Genomic DNA, 22612 nt, shown 5'->3' on the forward strand with positions numbered 1-22612 from the left:
TGAGTTAACCATAATCGTATTACAGATTATTTTTCATAAAATTTGCGGAAAAAACTAGGGGATGTAAAGGTAAGAGGAAAGAGAAATATTTTAGAAATATGAAAAAAAAAATTGGGATGTAAAGTGTAAAAAATGTGAATAGTTTGGGCCTAAGTGGGTGACTCGTTTTGTATGGCTGGAAGCCTGATTGCCTGAAACAGTTGTTGATTGGCCAACGTGAGCATCAAGAGATCCTACATTTCCTGCAAAGTATGAACTACTTCTATTAATTTGAACGAGCTTCATACTGATAAAAAAAAATTAAAAAAAAAGAGCTTCCAAGAATTACTCTAAAATTGGACAGCCAGAAGAGTTAAAAATAGAAGCATTTGAACTATAGGAAATAATGTGTTTAATGTGGGTGGAGATGCACGATTAATTAGTAATTACCCTCTCCATGTAAATACAGCTGAATCTTTTTAGTCGCTTATGAGAAGAATATCAGGTACAGGAAGGCTCTTGCCAATGTACAGTATATGGTTGCCTTAGTACCTGCAAATCAAATTTGCAAATGTGTAAGGAATAATTTTTTCCCATCTATAGATGATATAATATAAATGACTTAAGTGCTGCTGACCTTGTCGCCTAAAATGTTTTATTTACATGTTGGATAAACTTCTTTACAAGAAAATAAGGTAAAACATATCAAGTTTGTCTGTAAGTAAAAATCAACTTATTCACATTGACTTTTCGAAAAGTTAAAGGAAAAAAATTTCTATATAAAAGTATATGCGGATGGATTGTGGATATGAGTATATGACAGACCTTAGGGCAATGTTGAATCCCCTGAAACACCATAGAATTTGATCACATGTGAAAATTCCAACTTGATCTTTCTGCTGATGTTGGGAGGGATAAAGCTATTGGTAAAGTTCCATCTTACCATGAAGTTTCCATCCATTTTGTTAATAATATTCACATGGATACTAGTTGTCCTTAGTGACGGTCTCCATTGACGATTGTATGAAAGGTAGGTAATGTAAGCAACAGAACAAAAAAAAAACCCCTCGAGGAACACCAATAGAAATTGTTCCATTGTAAAACAAACAAGGGTCTTCTGCAAATGAATTATTAATAATAGTAATAAGGTTCTCCCAAACCAAATCAGCATAAAATCTCCAAATCCAATGATTATGATTTCTTAATGTGCCAATTCAATTACAATAGTAGGAATTAGTTGAGATGACTCAATTATCGATTTGCTAAACTTGCACGAGATGGATCTGTCAACCTGACCTCCCATTTTATTTTTTACTTAAAGTATCACCAGAAGGTGTTTTTACACTAGTCTCTGTTCAAATATCCAAGTTTAACCATGATTATAAGGTACTCGAATCCTAAAATTGAACGTAAGATTCGGCCATGTAAGACTCAATTTGCTGGTTGATCAAGTTTAAACGAATGAAATCTAACCTGATTTCTTCACAACTTACAGCTATAAATAAATTAAGTATGAACTCAATTGTTAATACATAAACGAGCAACGAAAAATTAATACAAGACTTTTTTCTCAAATATACGCAAGTCTATCCGAAATTTGGAGAAATTGACTTCTCCCACATTGTCCTTTTCTTTCTTAAGAAAAAGGAAAAATAATTCTAGTTGTGTAGTCAAGCCCTCATGACCAGAAAATACACCGATATATATACTAAGGGTGATGTCCAACAGCTTTGCCACAAAGCAGAACATTATTGGGAATGTCATATTCATTAGCAAGGCTTTTCTGTGCATTCCACACTCTAAGATAGAACTGTTGCCCAAGATATTGCCTTTCCCATATTGCAGACCTCAAGTTCCACATGCCTTGGTTATCCAAAGACACCAATATAGTAGTCCAGGATTTTGGATACACCTACATTCATTTGAAGCACACCAGCTATGCATGTCAGAAACAAACAAACAAATAGCCACATTCTATTAATTATTATTATTAAGGGTATCTAAAGAAAACTCAACAGAAGGAATAGGGAACTTTCATGTTAAGTTACCTGTGCAGTGTGTCTAGTCAGGGCATCCACTAGATTATATGTTTTTCTGCTAGCATCTGTCCACTGGCCGAAACCATGACTGCAAGGGTCAATGAACATCTTTAGAACTTTCTTAAGCTAATTCTAAATTGCTTCTACTAATAAAAATATTGATAATAGAAACAAAAGTTTATAAATAAAGGAAGCTGGCATACCCAATGACCCAAAAATCATAACCATCAAGATGCCAAGATTGCATGGTGTTTTCGTTGTTCTGGAAAATAACCTCAATAAAATCATGGAGAGAAGTTTGCAACACTGAGGTGCCTATGTATCCTGGACCGTTTGAGGGAGAGTTTTGGAGTAAATTCACACTGAAGACTCCGGGAATGTTGAAGTAATCAGCAAGCTTGAGAGGGGTGTCAGGGTTAACATATGAGACACTGTTAACAGCATAACGGAGCTTTCCATTGATCAAAGGTGCTGAATTGGCCAACTTAATTACTTTTGTAGGAGTAATCTTCCCATAATGGAATGACCCTTGTGGATTAGGCCTAGCAGCATTTGCTGTCAGATTCCATCTGCAGAAGTAATTCATTTTAAACAGATTAGAGTTTGTAAATAGATCAAAACAACTCAGGAAGCCTTTTTTTTCATTATTTTTTTAGTGACCTCACCTGTAGGTTCTAGCTTGCTTCATGGACCAATCAAAGTCATATTTATCAACGGGGGGAGCAGGCACGGGTCCTAATGCAGAGGAAAAAGAGTTTGCATAGTGTAGTACTGCAGTTGTAGTGAGAGGTGTCTCGGTAAATCTTGTTGAGGCAACAATGTAGCAGTCCTTTGGAGGCTGATTCAAGGTTACTAACACTGCAACTGATTGCCCAACATGCACATCAAGTGAATCGTATAGGTTCTGAACAGTGTGTGATCCTTCAACCTCAACTAATTTTAGGGTATGACCCTGAATTCTGAAGTTAATTGAGGTTGACAAGCCTACATTTGAGATCCTAAACATATAGGTTTTCCCTGAAAGAAAAGTGCAAATACGGTTGGCAAAAGCAATTTTAACAAAGTTGAACTTATGGCTTAAACTTTGTGCATATTTGAACTTTATCCTTTAAAAAAACACAGGCTTACCCTGGTTACCAGTGAAGGTAGAATGAGCCTGACCATTAATAAGGAGGCCATCAGGAAATGCAAGAGATTTTCCAGAATCTAAAGTTTGCCTTAGTGTCTGCAAACAAGAAGATAAAATGAATGAAGATAACTGGACAGGAAACATTACAATAGTGATTTTAATTTTCCCTAAAATCTCATATTTTTGGGTGGAGGCAAACTTGTAAGTATGAAGGAATATTTTGCAATAGTATGTATATGAGAGAGGGTAAAAAAGATCTTATTTACCTTGTGGTTGGTCTTGTACCAATCACCAACGAGTAGAGTAAAATCTCCATCAGGGTTTGGATAAGGGATTGGGATGACAGATCTGTGATAAACATTGAGTGCTCCAAACCCTCCAGCTGCTTTATGCAGTTGAGTTGATGGAAAGTATGTATATGTGCCAATCTGATCCTTGGCCTGAAACTTGTATGTGTAATTTGAGTTTGGAGGAATGGGGCAGTTGGTTCCCAAAACTCCATCTTGCCATGAATTCTTCCTTTGTTTAATACCGTTCCTGTTTTATGACTACAATGTTAAACCATGTTCTCAAAGAAAATCTCACAAGAAGATAATATAAACAGCGACAAAAAAAAAAATTCAAATCTGTTTGTTATGCTATTACCCTGTAGTTTGAAGCAAGGTGAGAAATTTAAGGCAAAGAGAAATAAGAAACAAAGATTAATAGATTACGACAACTATACTGAAAAAAACAGCAAAGCATCTCTTCCGGTTCCTTTAGGTAAATATGTCTTCTCTTTTTTAAAATCTTGGGATATACCGTCAACATAGAGAATATCGTCAAAATTATGAGAATGTGACTTTCACAAAGTTAAAACCGCAATTGCTACGAAAAGAGAATCAATGTAGCAATATCTGTGGAAGTTAAAACAGTAAGTGCTCCACATAACAAAAATGACACCTTTTTTGTCCAACTCCGTTCATCCAAAATGTTGAAATAATAACAAGATCTATCACAATTAAGCAGCTAGAGACAACAGATTCCCTTCAGTTTCAAGGGGACAAGTAAAAATCCAAAGCAAGAAAACACAAGTTGCTGTATGCACAGAAAGGAATTAATGCAGACCATAAAGCACAGAATTTGAGTCAAGCAAGAGACCCAAAGAAGTAGAACCATACCAAGTGAGTAAAAATGGTTCGTCCAGCTTGTTGATAAGGTTGAGAATTACATTTTCATTAGTTACCAAGTCAAGTCTAGGCCCAGGAAACTGACCATTGATAAGAATAACCTTCAAAAAACAAAAAAAAAGCACCAAAAAGGTCAGAATCAGAGTTCAAAAGATATCTTAGATCCAACAAAAACAGATTGGTTACACTTGCACACCTGCTGGGGACTAGCCAAGGGATAAAGAGTCCCATAAGTCACCGTCCATGTGAAATACTTATACGCATCTTCTGCTTGCACAAGCGACACACTTACTAAAGCAATGACAAGGCATATCAAATGTAGCAAACCAGTGCTTCCCATATTGTCTACTGAAATAACCAGAGAAAAAACACACTGTTATTATTTCACAGTCCAAACATCACTTTAAGAGAAGATAAAAAAGAATGCTGGGCACTAGGAACTCAAAAATGAAACATTATGGTTGAGTTTCTATAAAAGGAAGCAATTTGTAAACTACCAGATCTGGGTTCTGCAGGAAGAGTGACTCACTCCCAAGACTCACTTACACCCACTTAGGCCAGTGCTGTGCCGCCTTAATATATACAAAACAAAAAAACTAAAGAGTAAAGAGAGTAGAAATCATGATTGGACTAGCTAAGGTGAGGGTTATTTTAATAATAAAGTGAATTTTGTTAATGTTTGTTTCATAAGGTTGCATTTTCATCATCATTCATATTCGGCGCGGTTAACGCGTTTCCGCGTTGCTTAGTAGGGACTAGTTGCTTCCAGCTAAAGAAAATACCATGCCACTAGGAATTTATGTGTCCGATATATTTATGAAAAAAAAAATTTATAGACTAACCGTATAAAATTTTATATTGTTATCTTATCATAATTTTTTATGCATCATAAATTTATTATTTTTTTAAAATAATTCAAATAATAATTTATAATTAAATAATTATAAAATTATACATAAATATTAAACTCTATATTTATCCATTATTAAAATAAAACTTTCTTTCTTCCTTCTTTACTTACTCTCTCTTTCCTGTTGTGGTTTTTCACTTGCAAACGTGTACAGTAGCTGCATTTTCTTCATCGTTCAGTTTGAACATTGAACCCTGTCCTAAACTCGGTACCTTCCTATATAAAAACTTGTAACAAAACATTTTTTAAAGTGATAATGTTAGACCAATTATATTATAATGTGGAAAAAAAAATTGTGTATGTGTAAGAAGGAACACAATTTAAGGCAATCTACGCGGTTCTACCCTTGGGAACATTGACACCGTCCAAAAATTTCTCGCAAAATTTTCTATCGAGGTTATACATACCCCCCCAAAAACATAAAAGTGTTCACCAATTAACTATAAATTATGTGATAATATAGATTTCTAGTAGTTTTTTCTTTAAAGTAGATTAGTAATTAATGCAATTAACTAGTTGTCAAAAGGAAAAGAAAAAGCAGCACCGACAAGACCACATTATTTTGAATTTTGTTCGGTGTGGTTTGACGAGAATGAATTTTTATTTATAGTATTTTAATAAAATATACCAAACAACGTCCATGTGAAGTTCTTAAAGGGTACAAATAATGTGATATGATAATTTCTATAGCCACTTGAATTTAAAATGAAACAATATATAAAAGAATTAGGTTGAAACAAAAAACAAAAGTAACCAAAATGAAGAAAAAACGAGCAATTACTTAGATATTGCGTGTTTGATTTGTTTTAAATCCTCAAGTTTGAACTTAAAATATAAAAAAGCATTATTTATCATTTTGAGATACATTTATTATATCATGCTTTTGCTATTTTTCTTTTTGCCAAGCATTTTCCGCCATTGTACCAAACTTAAAATAAATAAATAAAATGTAGAATTTGTGAGAATATCCACTAAGCCTTAGCTAGTAATTGCTCAAGTTAGCTGTGAGTGAATAGTGATGAAATGTTGTTTCTTTTTTCTAGATATGATCATATGAACTTATTTAATAAATATAGTTGTGTATTATTAAAATTTAAATTTATGTATTATGATATATTTAATTGATTTTTTATATATGCTTTAAATATTAAGAATTATAAAATAGTATTTATTTTAATTAGTAAATATTAAAAATTATAATAATATATCTTTTAATACTATTTTATATATTATTTAATAATACTATTTTGACCGCATTCAACCAGAATTTAATCATTAAAACCTAGATGAGTTGAATGTCCAGTACATTTTAAGAAACACTGGGTTACATGTTCTGAGCTCTATAGCTACGCCACCTTCAAAGAACAATATGATGGGAAATTTAGAAAAAGTGTGGAACAAAGGTGGGCTAGGCCAACAAAGAATGGGCATACATGCGATGAGACATTGGAGAAAATTATTTTCGCACCATTTTTATACTATTTGCATAGTTTTTTTTTTTTTTTGCAGTATTTAAAACATTTATTTTTAGAAGAGCATTTAATGTGCTTTGCACTTTTTTTACTATTCTCATTATTCTTTTAATTACTTTGATATATTAAATATTAGAAGAGTATTTAACTTATGAAAATTTAATTCTGAAATTATTAAATATTTTTCAAAATTTTATTTTCTGAAATATTTTTTTATAAATAATTATTAAAAAATAAGATAGAGTATTTAATATATTTTAAAATTAAATTTAAAAATATAAAAAAGTTATATGACTTAAAAGATAATGCAAGAAGTAATATTTTAATATTGAAGTGTAAGTCACATCAATGAACAGGGCGAAAAGCCCATCTGCTGTACTTTTCAACTAAGCGATCATCAAATATTTTTTAATGTTACATGATCATTTATATATATCGACGTTTATTTATTTATTTTAGGTGTACATAGAGTATTTTCTAATTTTTTTAGAGAGGTGAAAATATATTAAGAAAGCTTATCGTGTAATTGGATTAGGAATATAAAAATATTATTTAAATGAACAAAAATTAAAAAAAGAAAGGTGGAAATTTTCTCTACTTATTTGAGTAAAAATAAAAAAAATTATGTAAAAAATACTTTGTACTAATTAAAATCATTTTTAACCTAAAATGATTTTTTATATTATAATTTTTTAAGTTTTTACTTAAAAAAAGAGATATCACTCTGCCTCTCCATATGTAGGTATTAAAAATGGAAAATTCCTTCTTTCACACTGTTATTGTCAAACAAATTATGGAATCTGATATTTTTGTCTTATCTTTCATGTTTCAATTTCATTTCTTTTATTTCTAAAGAAAAAAAAAACATATATAGTCTATAGAGTTAGAGATGAGAAACCATTAAATTTATGGAATCTGATTTTTTGAGTTTAATGTTTTCACCTAATTAACAACCCACCAAGTACCGACTAAGGCGGAGTAGTATAATATTTGGGATACAATTTAATACAGCTCTATAACGATTTACAGCAAATGTTAGTCCAGATTATCAAAGTGAAATTCTAATGTGAACTAGAGTATAACACCAAAAAATAAATATTTGTAGAACAGCATCGATCTAAGTTTTGTCCTAATATTTGACCTGATAATTTTTAAAGTATTTTTTTAAGAGTTAATAAACTTTTTTTTAAAAAAAAAAAGGAAAGTTAATAAATCTATTATATATGTAATTGGATGATAACGTAAGTACACATATTATTTATTTTAATGTTAAATGGAAAACACTAAAGGCTACTAAATTTTTATTGTATAAACCAACATTAAATACGTGTCTAACTATTATGTGACTTTTTCTTTCATGATTTCTCATGAATTACACTATGATTGGTTACTCGATCAATTTCAACTCTCTGGTACAATTTTTGTGCTTTCATTTTTGTTGCAGTATAGTAGTACACATGTAAAATAATAAATATCATGTTTAATTCTCATGAAATGCACTGGGTGACATTTAAAATCGTAATATATAGGACTGTTCACTGGAGCAATGATGATCAAATGCTAAAATTGCCACTTCTGCCAAGGATGCTTAGGATGGAAGAACATACCATGTGACAATTCAAGTACTTGTTCGGCATGGCATTTAATTCAACGTGTGGGGACATATATATGGCTGTAGTAGATATGGTGCATATCTTCATATTTGTCAACTGTTAGAAACTTGTATATATTCACACTCTGGCTTTTGTGTTTTATTTATCATGGAGTTTATACACTTTGTCTTTGCGCTTGTTGTAATTAATTGTATGAATAACTGAATACGTGTAATAACAAGGTTATGGCTACATCATTCCAACTGAACCAATGATGAGTATTGAGTAGAAACTAAGTTTGTGGTTTTCTGATTAATATATACTCCCTGCTTTGTTAATTATAAAATATTTTTTAGAAATTTATTTGCTTTTCTTATAAGATTTTTTTAAATTTTTAGATGTATTAATAAAAAAATTCTTATATATATTTAATTATTCTCTCTTCAAATATTAATAAAAAAATAATTAAATAGACAAAAAAATATAATTTAAAAACAATAATATAAATAATTGACATATTTGTTATAATTAATTATTTTTTTCAAAGAACATAAATTAATCGAAAGAGACGAAGGAAATAGTTATTTATGACGTTCATTGGCCCTTTGCCCTGCTGACAAAGTTATACATTACACGTTATGCATTATTATTGCTCAATTGTTGTTCATTAATTTGTCATGTATATGATTGATCGTTCATCTCACCCTTCCTATAAATTTTTCGTCGCTTTATTTGTTACCTTTTTTTTTTGCTTCACAGGCTACACTAATCCTTACCTACTTGCTACTTGTGCTTATCTCTGCCAGTTTAATTAAAGCGGCACCGTTGGATAAAAGAATGCAAAAAGTAGATGAAGGTGCCACGAATGCTGCAAGGTTTCCACGTCTCCTCAGAATCCTACACGTGTAAGTCAGGCACAGAGTCATCCGAAACACCACAATATATTTGAAGATGAAAGTGACTTTGCTTCCAACACTCGAACATCATCTACACTTCATCACAATCTTCCTCATGTCTTCAGAAACAAAAGTAGAAACACAACCCTCTTACTCCTCGGGTAATTTATTTGATCATGGTTTTGTAGTTATAATCTTTACGCTGTGATAGTATCTAGAGATGGGAATTTAAAACCCTTTTGACTCAACTTTTCACTTTGACTTTGTGGTGTAGATGTTGACAATGGTATAGAGAAGGATGTAGTCCTATGGAGAAGAAAGAAAATAAATATAAGCGTTCTAGTCTGCAACAGTAGCATGGGTGTTGATGGAAGTATTTGAATTCAACTTCCTCGCTGTCGTCTCATGGGTGGCCATACTCGTTCTTGCTTCAATATTCCTCTATGCCAATATGCTTAGACTTTTGGGCAAGTAAGCACCCTTCTCTACATGCTCTTCTAATGCAAAAATTTGTCTCATGGAAGATGCTTCTCTATTGCATACACATAGTAATTAGCTTCTTTTTTTTTTTTCCTTGTGACGAGAAATTGTTACATGGTTTATATCACTACTCTTTACTTGTGTACGCGTAATTGATTATTACTATTTTTTTCTTATAAACTAAAAAAATATTAATTCTTTCTTATAAATTAAAAATCTTGATTATATGCAGGTGGTTTAGAACTATGTAAATATGTAATAATTGTTTCCTTGTGATTTTTGTGAAATTTAGGGAACCACCGAACTTGTTGAGGTTGGAAGTGACTGAAGAAACAACGAGAATAGCAAAGACAGTTCGAGCATGGATTAAAGAAGCAATAAGGTGGTTGTTCCTTGTGGGCGCAGAGAAAGAGTGGCCCGTGTTTGTGGGGGCTGTGGCTGCATTGTTGTTACTGTCTTATATAGGAAGTTGCATGGACCTCCTAACACTAGTTTATATGGGTAAGTACGTGGTTAAGTTCTTTTACCATTTGTTTTTCTCTCGATCTCACTATTTGTTTATTTTTAATTTTGATGTGTAGGTACATTGGTGGGAATGGCAGTTCCATTAACTTATGTGAAGAACGAGGACAAGATTAAGAGGTTTGTGGGGTGGTTGAGGGAGAAACACAAGAGATATTATCAGATTATTGATGAGAAGACCATTCAGAAGATCAAAAGCAGAATAGCCAAGGAGAAGAAAACAGAGTAATTACCTTTGTAGGTGGTAACAAGGTATATAAATAAGAGAAATGTGCACGCTTATACTGTATTATTTAAATGAATATAAGTAAAAGTTTACCATTTGTCTTGTTATATTTTGGTAATTTTATGGACCGATCAGTATAGACTAAGGATTGTGATTATGGCCCTGAAAAGTTAAAATATATGTACAATAGTATTATTACGAGTGATAATTAGCAAATGTGGATCTGTGGCGCAATGGTAGCGCGTCTGACTCCAGATCAGAAGGTTGCGTGTTCGATTCACGTCAGGTTCAATTTCTATGTTTTGGTCTTATTTTTTTGGGTATATAATCTAATCTCAAATGATGAGCAATAAATTGATTTAACCAGATTCTAGATTCACAGTATTAGCATGCCCTCCAAATTCCAAACGGGTGTTGTATGGTGTTGCGAATCTCAAAATATCAAATGATTGAGTTCTATTGCGAAATATAGGAATGATTATGTTTTACGTTTCTTGCTCCACTCTAAACATTATGGAAAGGTCTAACAGATTCATTTTAGACTACACTAGGTACTAGTTATAAGTGGAACTCTTCCACTTACTAGTTACTGCATCCTATTTTAGTGATTTATTGTTAAAAGTAGTTTCTATTTTTTGTGAAGGCAAAGAGAATTTTTGTAGCAGCTTAATTCTGTTTGGCTCCATTAAAATACGTGACTAAGTTTATCATAAGATACTATACCATGAAAACATGTAAAAAATCTGATGTAATAAAAGTGTGCGCCATACAATTATTTGTTATCATTGTTAAAGTTTTCGGTTATTCAAATTATACTTAGCAATTTAGCCATTTAAGAGGTAAAGTCCCAGCCATTTTTTTAATTGTAAAAATAAAAGGTGAATTCTGATTAATACACTTGGATTTCAAGTAAGATTTTATTTATCGGTTTTATTAGGCTCAATACTCACTTAGAATCTGGTTCACCCATGGATTAGGGTGTTTAATTTAAAAAATAAAATAAAATTCACTTTACTACAATAATATATATACATTTATTCTATCCTTAATTATTTGATAATTACTTCAACAATTACAAATGACACAACATTAGTTTAATTTTAAATGTTTAATTAGTATAATATTTTGTCATAGAAAAATTAAAATAATGTTCCTATTTTTATTATATATATTTTTAATTTTAAGTGATTCCTGATTAACTAATCAACTAAACTAAGTCGCCTTTTAAACAACCCAAAATGAGCCAATCCAAGTTTTGGTCCAATTTTGGCAACTAATATTTCCTATTACTGGGGGCCTAAATATGTATAGTAGAATGTTCTAATTCTAACTTATTAGTTTAGGCCAATTTGATTCACAATCACCACAGGATAAGGCAGGGGATTGGAGTGAACATATTGACTATACTTGAGCCATGGCCTACACAAAACAAAAGCGTGTAGCGAGTTGGTGGGGAAACTAAAGAGAGGCATTGTTCAGCAAACACATTTTTCTAATATGGTTAATTAAGTTTTTAGTGCTCAAAAGAGGGAGATTTTGAATTTTTGATTTTTAAATTATTTTTGAAAAAAAATTGATCCTTAAAAATTTGTTGTTATTAAAAATAATTTGTCATTAATAGTTTTTATTAAATATTGTATTATTTATTTAAAGGATCACGCATATCATTTTAAATTATAGATAATGAGAATGAATTGTTGTTGTCCATCATAAATTTGTATAGTGATTTTCATGAGTGTTTGAAGTGTTGGGGTTTAACAATGATCTATTTCTTTTTCTTTTATATTTTAATAATTTAATATTTTAACTATTTAAAAAATATAATAAAACTTACGTGATATATATGTGACATACATGTGATGTAATATTTAATTTGCATAATAACATTTCATCAGAACAGAAAACATTAGCTGAGAGTATGTTTAGGGATTAATTTTTTTTTAAATAATAATTTAGAGACCAAAAATTCAAAACCCCATAATTTAAATACTAAAAAATTAATCAACCCTTTCTAATATTAGTGTATATCGAAGAGAATAAAGTAAACTTTTTATGTTTTGATTATGCGAGCTAAAAGAAAATAGCGTAGTCATCGTCAACGGAAAAAACGCGGGTTTGGTGTGTCTTGTGAGTAGTACATATTATTCGTTTGCTTTCATTTCATTCCACGGGTGTGTGTGAGTAGTGATGGCAGAGCCGTTCGCTGGAGCTGCTGCGGGAGAGTTGTTGAAAGGGGCTCTTGAAATCATTCGCAGCGGTTACGAGTTCCGACCCACCCTCGAAAGAAGCAGAGAAACCTTCGACTCTTTATCTTCTCGAGTACAAAAGATTAAACAGTTGAACAGGAACCTGGATAGCTCCACAGAGGAGATAGATAAGTTGGAGGCTCTTGTGCGAGATGGTAAAGAGCTTACTGACAAGTACTCCAAAGTTACTTGGTGGAGATTTCTCTGCTTCCCTTGTTACCAGTGCAAGCTTAAGGCCAGTGAGGATGCTCTGACGAGACACACAACTACGATTGAGCCGGTTCACATTAGGCTCGGAATGATGGAGATCCAGTCCGGCATCAAAATCATTCTCCAGACTCTGCTCATGTCAGGGAAGGAGAATATTGGCGGAGCAATCGAAGAACCAGAGTGCATTGGAATGGAACAACATTTGAACAAGTTGAAAATTGAACTGCTCAAGGATGGCATGTCGGTCCTTGTCTTGACTGGTTTGCCTGGATCCGGCAAAACCACACTGGCTAAGAAGATCTGTTGGGACACTGACATCAAAGGTAAACTGTCGAAATGTTTTATGTTTAAGTATAAAATTGAGTTTAGAGCGATTCTCGTTGGTTTAGAAATAGGAAATTACTGGGTTTTTTTTTTATTAGTTTATTAGTTTTATCAGAAATGTTAGTTGAGGGATTGGAACCTTATAACTCCTAAAGCTAATGTACTGTATTTTGCTTTGACTTCTAGGCAAGTTCGGGGTAAACATATTTGTCACAGTCTCCAAAACACCCAACTTGAAGAGCATTGTAGGGACAGTGTTTCATGGCTGTAGACGTCCGGTGCCGGAGTTTCAAAGTGATGACGATGCAATTAACCGATTAAGAGCTCTGCTGCTGAGTGTGGGGGGAAATGATAAAAATCCAATATTATTGGTCTTGGATGATGTTTGGCCTGGCTCAGAAGCCCTTGTTGATAAGTTTACAGTCCAAATACCTTATTATAAGATCTTGGTGACTTCAAGGGTTGCATATCCAAGATTTGGCACCAAGATTTTGTTGGGTCAACTTGATCACAATCAAGCAGTGGCCCTTTTCGCTCACTATGCTAAACTAAATGACAATAGCTCATACATGCCTGAAGAAGATCTTTTACACGAGGTGCTTACTCTTTTAATTGATCACAATCGAACAGCCTTTTATCTTATTCACTGATTTGCTCTGAAACTAATATTGCAGATCGTGAGACGTTGTATGGGTTCACCATTGGTGCTTAAGGTCACTGCCGGATCACTCTGTGGGCAGCCTTTTGAGATGTGGGAAAAAAAGAAGGATCGTTTACAAAATCAATCCAAAATGGAATTTAGTCAAACTGATTTGTTTTGTCATCTTCAACGAAGTTTAGATGCGTTGGAGGATGAGTTCCACATCCACGAAAAGGTGTGCTTCATGGATCTAGGGCTTTTCCCTGAAGACCAAAGGATCCCTGTTCCTGCCCTCATTGATATGTGGGCAGAACTGTATGAACTTAATAACGATGGTAGCAACGCAATGGCCATCATCCATGATTTAACCACCAGGAATTTGATTAATTTCATAGTTACAAGGTACTACTTGACATCCTCCCTCTCTCTCTCCCTGTTGTTTGTTTAATGTTTGATTAATTTCATATATATGTGTTCGCACACGCTGAGATAAAATTAGTGGTTTAAATTCACCAAGTAAAGAATGCATGGATATATATGGAGCAAAAAGGTAAAGTTGTTCATCTTGTTGACATTTTGGTTCTTCCCTGGTTGTCTAGGAAAGTTTCAAAGGATGAAGACAAGTACTACAATAACCACTTTGTAATTCTACATGATCTCCTTAGAGAGTTAGCAATCCGTCAAAGCACAGAGAAACCATTTGAACAAGACAGACTGATTATTGACATAACGGGAAATGATTTTCCTGAATGGTGGGTGGGAGAAAATCAGCAAGGAACCATCGGCCAAATGTTCCCATGTTTCTCCAGAATGATAAGACAGAAACAGCTAAAGGTTGCTGCCCGCATATTGTGTATTTCAACTGGTATGTATGTTTCTTTTCTGTCCAAATTATACACAAATGAGAAATTGGAAAAAGTAATATAAGTTCATTTGACTGTATTATCCTTTTGCTCTGTTAATGATTTAAGGTGCTCTCATTCTACTTAATTGAGATACAAGAGTAAAGGTGGAAACTAGAAAAGTAATTAACGCCTTCTTAGTTGTATATAGTGACATATTTTGAATAATTATTTTTTTAAAAGTCACAATTACTTTGAAAACGGAGGGACAAATAAGAAATACACTTGTGTTTTGTCACACTTCATCTTCCATTGTTGATGTCAAATATGATGTTTTTGCAGATGAAACGTTTAATTCAGATTGGCGTGACATGAAACCTTACAACACTGAGGTTCTGATTTTAAATCTTCACTCTAGCCAATACTCATTACCGTGTTTTACAAAGAAGATGAAAAAACTTAAAGTTCTGATAGTTACAAATTATGGTTTTCATCGTTCTGAGATAAAGAAGTTTGAGCTGCTTGGTTCTTTATCTAACTTGAAAAGAATCAGATTGGAAAAGGTTTCAGTCCCTTCCCTCTGCGAATTGAAGAATTTGCAAAAATTGTCTCTTCGTATGTGTAATACAAGGCAGGCTTTTGAAAACTGTTCTATCCAAATCTCAAATGCAATGCCATATCTTGAGGAAATGAGCATTGACTATTGCAATGATTTGATTACATTACCTGATGGACTGTGTGAGATTAGCCCATTGAAGAAACTTAGTATCACTAACTGCCACAAACTTTCTGCACTGCCACAAGGTATTGGAAAACTGGAGAATCTGGAAGTGCTAAGGCTATGTTCCTGCTCTGATTTGCTAGAGATGCCAAATTCTTTTGAAGGGCTTAACAAGCTAAGCTGTCTTGACATCTCAGACTGTGTAAGTCTTACCAAATTACCAGATGATATTGGTGAGTTGAAGAAGCTTAAGAAGCTATACATGAAGGGTTCAAAACTGGGTGAATTACCATACTCCGTCCATAAGTTTGAACAATTTAAGCATGAAATAAATGTGATCTGTGACGAAGAAACGGTTACCTTATGGGAAAATTTTCGTGCCTTTCCCAATTTGAAGATAGAGATATTTAGAGAGGACATTGACTTGAATTGGCTTCATGGAGTTCATTCCTGAGACTTGTTTCCTGAAATTGATTGTGACTCAGCATCATGTTGGGATTGGAGAACGATGTTCGTCTAGTGAAAAACACGAGTTTGTGTTAGCATCAATGTGGAATGTGTTGAAAGAACATTCATGTGTTATTTTAGCATGGTCATTTATACTTTTTGTTATCAAGTAGAGCAATATTTTCTCGTTTGTTTGAAAAAATAAAAAAGGGAGATTGTCGTGTATGACATCTTATTTTATAATTAACTTTGGCATATATCTGCAGAACCTTACCAAAGTGTTTACTACAAATAAATAAAAATGACACGGTCATGATTGCATGATACCCCAGGTAAAGTCCTCAATGAGGTTAAGGACATCGTTTGTATTTTGTTACCTTTGCAAGGGTTTTTGAGATCTATTATTCTATTTCAATTTTTTTTCTTTAATCCTCCAATTTATTAGGAGAAATAAATTTTAATTAATTCAAAGATTGGTCGGAAAATAAGTAAAGTCTACTGAAAAATTATTTATAATTTGTAATTTTTGTCCTTTTATTTTTTTTTAGTTCTTATGTTTTAAGAAAATTATGTTCAATTGTTAATTTTATATACGTTTATTCCTTTTATATGTTAATTAATTAAATTATTTTTTATAATATCTCAAATGAATATGTTAAATTTAGGATTTGATTGGAATAAAATGAAAGAAATAAAACAAATGCAACATTGAGAATTGAAAAGAAAACTAAAATTGCAAAAAAAAAAATGAAGACGGTCTAAACTATTTTACAATTATTATGTTTGATAAGTTTATTAACTTTTATAATAATTATATTTTTAGGTTTACAATAATTATCTTAAAAACTATTTCTATTTTGATTTGTAATTTAATGAAAATATAAATTGCATAGTTTTTTCTGATAAAATTATTCACCATACATTAATTATTATTCAAGATATAATATCGTAAATTTGGATTTTCTATAAAAAAAATGTTTTAAGACCAATTTTAGAATGGATCACCGGATTGGTCATCCATCATAAATTAGGTAGTGTATTAGTGTTTGGGTTGATTATAATTAGATATATTTGAGATTAAAATTTTATAAGTTTGTGTGAGTCTCATATTTTTATATTCTACTTTAATTTAAATATTTTATCTTTTTATCTCAATTAATCTTTACATCTCTTTCATTCCTTTTAACTAAAAAGATCTTCATATTTACAAACTTTTATCCTAGTTTAATAAGTTAATGTCTCCTTATTTATGTGAAATTCTAAGATAAATAATTAAATTTATTTGTAAAAATATGAAACGCTGACAAATTGATCCTTCATAAATGAATGATCTATAAATCTAAAAAAAAATACAACAAATATATCATGTAAATAATTTAATGATAAACTAATTCTTAAACTTTACAACTTAATATCAAATTGAGCATAAAAAATATAATTTATTATTAAATTGATTGTTAAATATTATAATGAGCGTTTGGTTTGTCATTAGAAATTTTATTTTGAGCTGAACCAACTTTAAATATCTTTTGTATTGAATCAAAAAATTTATATTGAGTTTTACTCTTAACTTAATTCTATAATAAAACATTCAAACATAAATCATATCACTTTCAAATTAATTTTAATCAAATCAATTTCATAAAATTAATTTAATTTAAAATTAATTTTATCAATTTCATTCAAACTCATACTTTAAGAATAAAATAATCTCATAAATATAACCTAATTAATTTATCATATTTTTTATATATTCAAAAATTAAATTTATATTTTTAATCATTCAATATCAATTTACCACCACATCACATAATTTTCATCACAAATTTAATTATTTATCGAAAGTTTTATCATAGTTTATTCCTTAACGAGAGTTATTCATTCAAACACGAAAATCCTTCCATTCCTGTTTCCTGTAAGTAGCTGGGCAAAGAGGACGAAGATGTGTATTTGGTTTAGCTAAAGTTAATAGATACTATAAATTAAACACAGCGAAAGACAAAAAGCAACAACGAAAAATCGCGTTTGGCGATCGATAACAGCTTCCTCACACTTCATTACAACTTCGATTTCATCGTTACTCGTTTTGATTCCACACAACACAAAAGTTGCATCCATTGCTGTTGTGTTCGGCTTCGATTCGAGAAAAGTTCGGATTTTTGTCATCTGGGCGTGGTTAGTGATGGAAGATCTGTTCAGTGGAGGTGCTGTGGGAGCAGTGATGGGGGAGTTACTGAAAGGGGCTATTGCGACCATAAACAAAGGTCGAGACTTCAGACCCACCCTCGAGAGCAACATAGAAACCTTAAACTCTCTGGCTCCTCAAGTGGAGGAGATGAAGCGTTACAACAAGATGCTGGATCGCCCCATAGAGGAGATAGAGAGGTTGGAGTCTCAAATGCGAGCTGGCGAAGAGCTTGTTCGCAAGTGCTCCAAATTCGGTCGCTGGAGAATGCTCTCTTTCCCGTATTACCAGAGCAAGCTTCGGAGCAAGGACGAGGCTTTGAAGAGGCACTTTTCGGTGAACGTTTCGGCGGAGAACAAGAGGGACTTGATGGAGATCGTGGCCAGTGTGAGACAGATTCTGGATATTCTGTCCAAGAAGGAGGGTTTTGGGCATTCGTTCCATTTAAGGGGTCTAAGTGGGGCCCCCCAAGAACCGGAGTGTGTGGGAATGGATGTGCCTATGAGCAAGTTGAGGATTGACTTGCTCAAGGATGGTGTGTCCGTTCTTGTCTTGACTGGTTTGGGGGGATCGGGGAAAAGCACGTTGGCTAAGAAGATCTGTTGGGACCCTCAAGTCAAAGGTAACTCTTCCCTCTCTTCTTCTCATTCCTCAGCATAAGATTTTGTTTCAATTGCTCATTTGGTGCATAATCTTGACGCTTTAGTCATTACGCTAATTACCTGTTTGGATACAAGCTATAAGTGCTTTTGAGAGCTTCTCTACTGGAAAAAGCTCTTTAATTCCAATAGAGAAGCTCTCAAAAGCTGTCAAAAGGACTTTAGCCTTGTATCCAAACTACTCGTTTTAGCTCTTCATATGCACTTTTTAATCCATTTTAGTTACGATAAAGACTAAAACAGATTAACGAGTAATTACTAAATGTAGAAACTAAAACATAAAGATTGTACAAGTATAGCGACCAAACGAGTCATTATCTTGGTCATCGTATGATATGTTATTAATCTGAATTATTACTCTTTTAGTGAAATCACTAGCTCGTATAGTGAGTTATGTATGGCATGCATTGTGGAATAGTATTTCAGATTCTCGTTGGTTTAGAAAGCTGTTTTGTTTTGACTAGGCAAGTTTGGGGGAAACGTCTTCTTTGTCACCGTCTCAAAGACACCCAACTTGAAGAACATTGTAGAGACACTGTTTGAACACTGTGGTTGTCCGGTGCCTAAGTTTCAAAGCGATGAAGATGCAATCAATCGATTGGGATTTCTGCTGAGGCTTGTTGGGAAAAATCCAATATTGTTGGTCTTGGATGATGTTTGGCCTAGCTCAGAAGCTCTTGTTGAGAAGTTTAAACTAGACATACCTGATTACAAGATTTTGGTGACTTCAAGGGTTTCATTTCCTAGATTTGGCACTCCATGCCAGTTGGATAAACTTGATCATGATCATGCGGTCGCCCTTTTCTGTCACTTTGCACAGCTGAATGGCAAGAGCTCATACATGCCTGATGAAAATCTTGTCCACGAGGTACACCTTTTACTTCTCCAAAATCATTCACCCCAGTTAGACATGATTATATATAGCAATACAGAAAATTTATGTTTGTTTGTCATGTTCATCCTTGCGCATTAGGATACGAACAGCTTAGTTACCTGAGCCTTTTATCTTATTGTTCACTGATTTTACTATGTTGCACTGAAATTAATGCAGATTGTGAGAGGTTGTAAGGGTTCACCATTGGCGCTTAAGGTCACCGCAGGGTCACTCTGTCAGCAGCCTTATGAGGTGTGGCAAAATATGAAGGATTGTTTGCAAAGTCAATCCATTCTGCTGGAGTCTAGTAGTTCTGATTTGCTTTTTCGTCTTCAACAAAGTTTAGATATATTGGAGGATAAGTTCAAAATCAACGAAAAGGTGTGCTTCGAGGATCTGGGGCTATTTCCTGAAGATCAAAGGATCCCTGTTGCTGCCCTTATTGATATGTGGTCAGAACTGCATAACCTTGACGAAAATGGTAGGAATGCAATGACCATCGTCCATGATCTAACCATCAGGAATTTGATTAATGTCATAGTTACAAGGTATATATGGCTTCTCCCTGTTGGTCACATTAAATGCTTGATTTAATTTAGACTTAATTGCAAAAAGAGTCCTCCTATTTTTCTCATTTCACTAAATCGGTCCTCCTATTTTTTAATTCACTATCGAAGTCCTCCTATTTTTCAAAATTCACTATCTGAGTCCCCGGAGGAAAAATTGAACGTTGACCGTTAACTTTTTTTACGGTCTCATTTTCTCGTTGTTCAATTTGAATTCGTGTTGCTGATTTTGGGAATTAGAGATTTTTGGTAATGTGAAGGTTAGGGATTTTGGGTGGATGAAGTTTACGATTTGGGGTTGGAGTATGAGACACATGGATTAAAGAATTCAGTTAATAACATTTAATTAATTTTTTTTTCCAAAATACCCTTCATATTAGTACTTGTAGAAGAGGAATAAATGATTCATGGGAAACAATATTTTATTAAATGAAGAACATAATAGGAATATTATCATTAAATGAGATAAAAGTTAGTTAGTATTTGTTTATATTTAGATCCAATTTTTTTTTCTTTTGCTTATATTTAGGTCCGGAGTAGTATGATGGAATAACAATAATTGCTGATCCAATGCATTAATTGGGCGGATTAGTTGCATTTATGCACGGACAGATAGGATGGTTAGTGCATGAAGTAATGTAAGTTTAAAACGTTATAACTTCAGCAGAGTTCATAAACTTAGTAGTTAGTACATGCATGAGACGTTTTGGGATAAATTTAGTAGTTTAAATTCAAGAAGAATGCAGGGTGTGTAACTTTTTGCTTGTCATTATGAAGCAAAGAAATAAAATTGTTCATCTTGTGGTCCAGGAAAGTAGCAAAGGATGCAGACATGTACTACAATAACCATTTCGTTATGCTGCATGATCTCCTTAGAGAGCTAGCAATCCGTCAAAGCGAAGAAAAACCATTTGAACAGAGAGAAAGACTGATTATTGACTTAAGTGGAGATAATCGTCCTGAATGGTGGGTAGGACAGAATCAGCAAGGAATCATTGGCCGTACTTTTTCATTCATCCTCGGAACGTCGTATAGACAGAAACAACTAAGGGTTGCTGCTCGCATATTATCTATTTCAACTGGTTTGTTTCTCTCTCTCCAAATTTTAGGGAATGCACATACACAAATGATTAAGAAAGTCAATAAACGTACCCTTTAACTATTCTCAACGATTAAAAAATTAAATTTCGCAACTGTTTTGGAAATGTATGGACTAATAAGAAATACTCCTGCGCTGTGCCATACTTCATCTTCCACTGTTGATGTCAAATATGTTGCCTCTGCAGATGAAACGTTTACTTCAGATTGGTGTGACATGCTACCTGATGAAGCTGAGGTTCTAGTTTTAAATCTTAACTCTAGCCAGTACCCATTACCGAAGTTCACAGAAAATATGAGCAAACTTAAAGTTCTGATAGTCACAAATTATGGTTTCCATCGTTCAGAATTAAACAATTTTGAGCTACTTGGTTCTTTATCTAACTTGAAAAGAATCAGATTGGAAAAGGTTTCAGTCCCTTCCCTCTGCATATTGAAGAATCTGCGAAAATTGTCCCTTCATATGTGTAATACAAGGCAGGCTTTTGAAAACTGTTCTATCCAAATCTCAGATGCAATGCCAAATCTTGTGGAGATGAGCATTGACTATTGTAATGATCTGGTTAAATTGCCCGATGGGCTGAGTAACATCACCCCATTGAAGAAGCTTAGTATCACTAACTGTCACAGGCTATCTGCATTGCCACAAGATATTGCGAAGCTGGAGAATTTGGAAGTGCTAAGGCTATGTTCTTGCTCTGATTTGGTAGAGATGCCAGATTCTGTTAAAGGGCTTAACAAGCTAAGCTGTCTTGACATCTCAGATTGTGTAAGTCTGTCCAGATTACCAGATGACATTGGTGAGTTGAAGAAGCTTGAGAAGCTCTACTTGAAGGGTTGCTCAAAACTGAGTGAATTGCCGTACTCCGTCATTAATTTTGGAAATTTAAAGCATGAAATATATGTGATCTGTGACGAAGAAATGGCTGCCTTGTGGGAAAGTTTCCCTACCATTCCCAAGTTGAAGATAGAGATATCTTCAATGGAGATTAACTTAAATTGGCTTCCAGGAGTTCATTCCTGAAACTTGTTTCTTGAAATTGATGGTGACTTAGAATCATGTTGAAACTGGAAAATAATGTTCATGTAGTGAATAAAGTAGGAGTTTGTATCAGTGAATTTGTAGATATAACACGTCAATGTGGCCTGAAAGAACACTTCATGTGTAATTTTAGCATGTTCATTTTTATATTTGTGATTAACTACGCAATATATTCTCGTTTATTTGAAGAAGAAAAAAAGGAGATTGCCTATAATTAATTTTGGTAGATATTCGCGGAACCAAAGTATTTATTTTATATATAATAAATAAAAAATGACATGGTCATGATAACATGATACACCATGTAAGGGATACCTAAATGTGGTTATCAAGGGTATCTTATG

General features: G+C 33.1%; 3 protein-coding genes, 1 non-coding gene and 1 pseudogene across 4 annotated transcripts; 4 read left to right on the forward strand and 1 right to left on the reverse strand.

Moving 5' to 3' along the window:
- Window positions 1-1263: 1263 nt before the first annotated feature.
- On the reverse strand, window positions 1264-4956 carry LOC114421384 (L-ascorbate oxidase homolog). The gene is made up of 9 exons (XM_028387273.1): window positions 4814-4956; window positions 4513-4664; window positions 4308-4417; window positions 3414-3684; window positions 3147-3243; window positions 2684-3035; window positions 2222-2587; window positions 2028-2106; window positions 1264-1891 (listed from the first exon to the last, which is right to left on the reverse strand). The coding sequence occupies exons 2-9, from the start codon at window positions 4654-4656 to the stop codon at window positions 1688-1690; spliced, it is 1623 nt and encodes a 540-aa protein (XP_028243074.1). The 5' UTR covers window positions 4657-4664; window positions 4814-4956; the 3' UTR covers window positions 1264-1687.
- A 4270-nt stretch (window positions 4957-9226) lies between these two features.
- Window positions 9227-10793, forward strand: LOC114421398 (annotated as a pseudogene).
- TRNAW-CCA lies at window positions 10634-10705 on the forward strand. The gene has a single exon. It is a non-coding gene; the product is annotated as a tRNA-Trp (tRNA).
- A 1772-nt stretch (window positions 10794-12565) lies between the features above and the next one.
- Window positions 12566-16170, forward strand: LOC114421407 (probable disease resistance protein At5g66900). Its single transcript, XM_028387306.1, has 5 exons — window positions 12566-13193; window positions 13381-13790; window positions 13869-14236; window positions 14434-14699; window positions 15019-16170. Exons 1-5 carry the CDS (start codon window positions 12602-12604, stop codon window positions 15849-15851), a joined length of 2469 nt encoding a protein of 822 aa, XP_028243107.1. The 5' UTR covers window positions 12566-12601; the 3' UTR covers window positions 15852-16170.
- A 1548-nt stretch (window positions 16171-17718) lies between these two features.
- LOC114421418 (probable disease resistance protein At5g66900) lies at window positions 17719-22467 on the forward strand. The gene is made up of 5 exons (XM_028387318.1): window positions 17719-18651; window positions 19153-19556; window positions 19740-20110; window positions 20939-21210; window positions 21415-22467. Exons 1-5 carry the CDS (start codon window positions 18027-18029, stop codon window positions 22248-22250), a joined length of 2508 nt encoding a protein of 835 aa, XP_028243119.1. The 5' UTR covers window positions 17719-18026; the 3' UTR covers window positions 22251-22467.
- The last annotated feature ends 145 nt before the right edge of the window (window positions 22468-22612 follow it).

The sequence above is a fragment of the Glycine soja genome, chromosome 1 (assembly GCF_004193775.1).
Source record: "Glycine soja cultivar W05 chromosome 1, ASM419377v2, whole genome shotgun sequence".
In the NCBI taxonomy this organism is placed as follows: Eukaryota; Viridiplantae; Streptophyta; class Magnoliopsida; order Fabales; family Fabaceae; genus Glycine; species Glycine soja.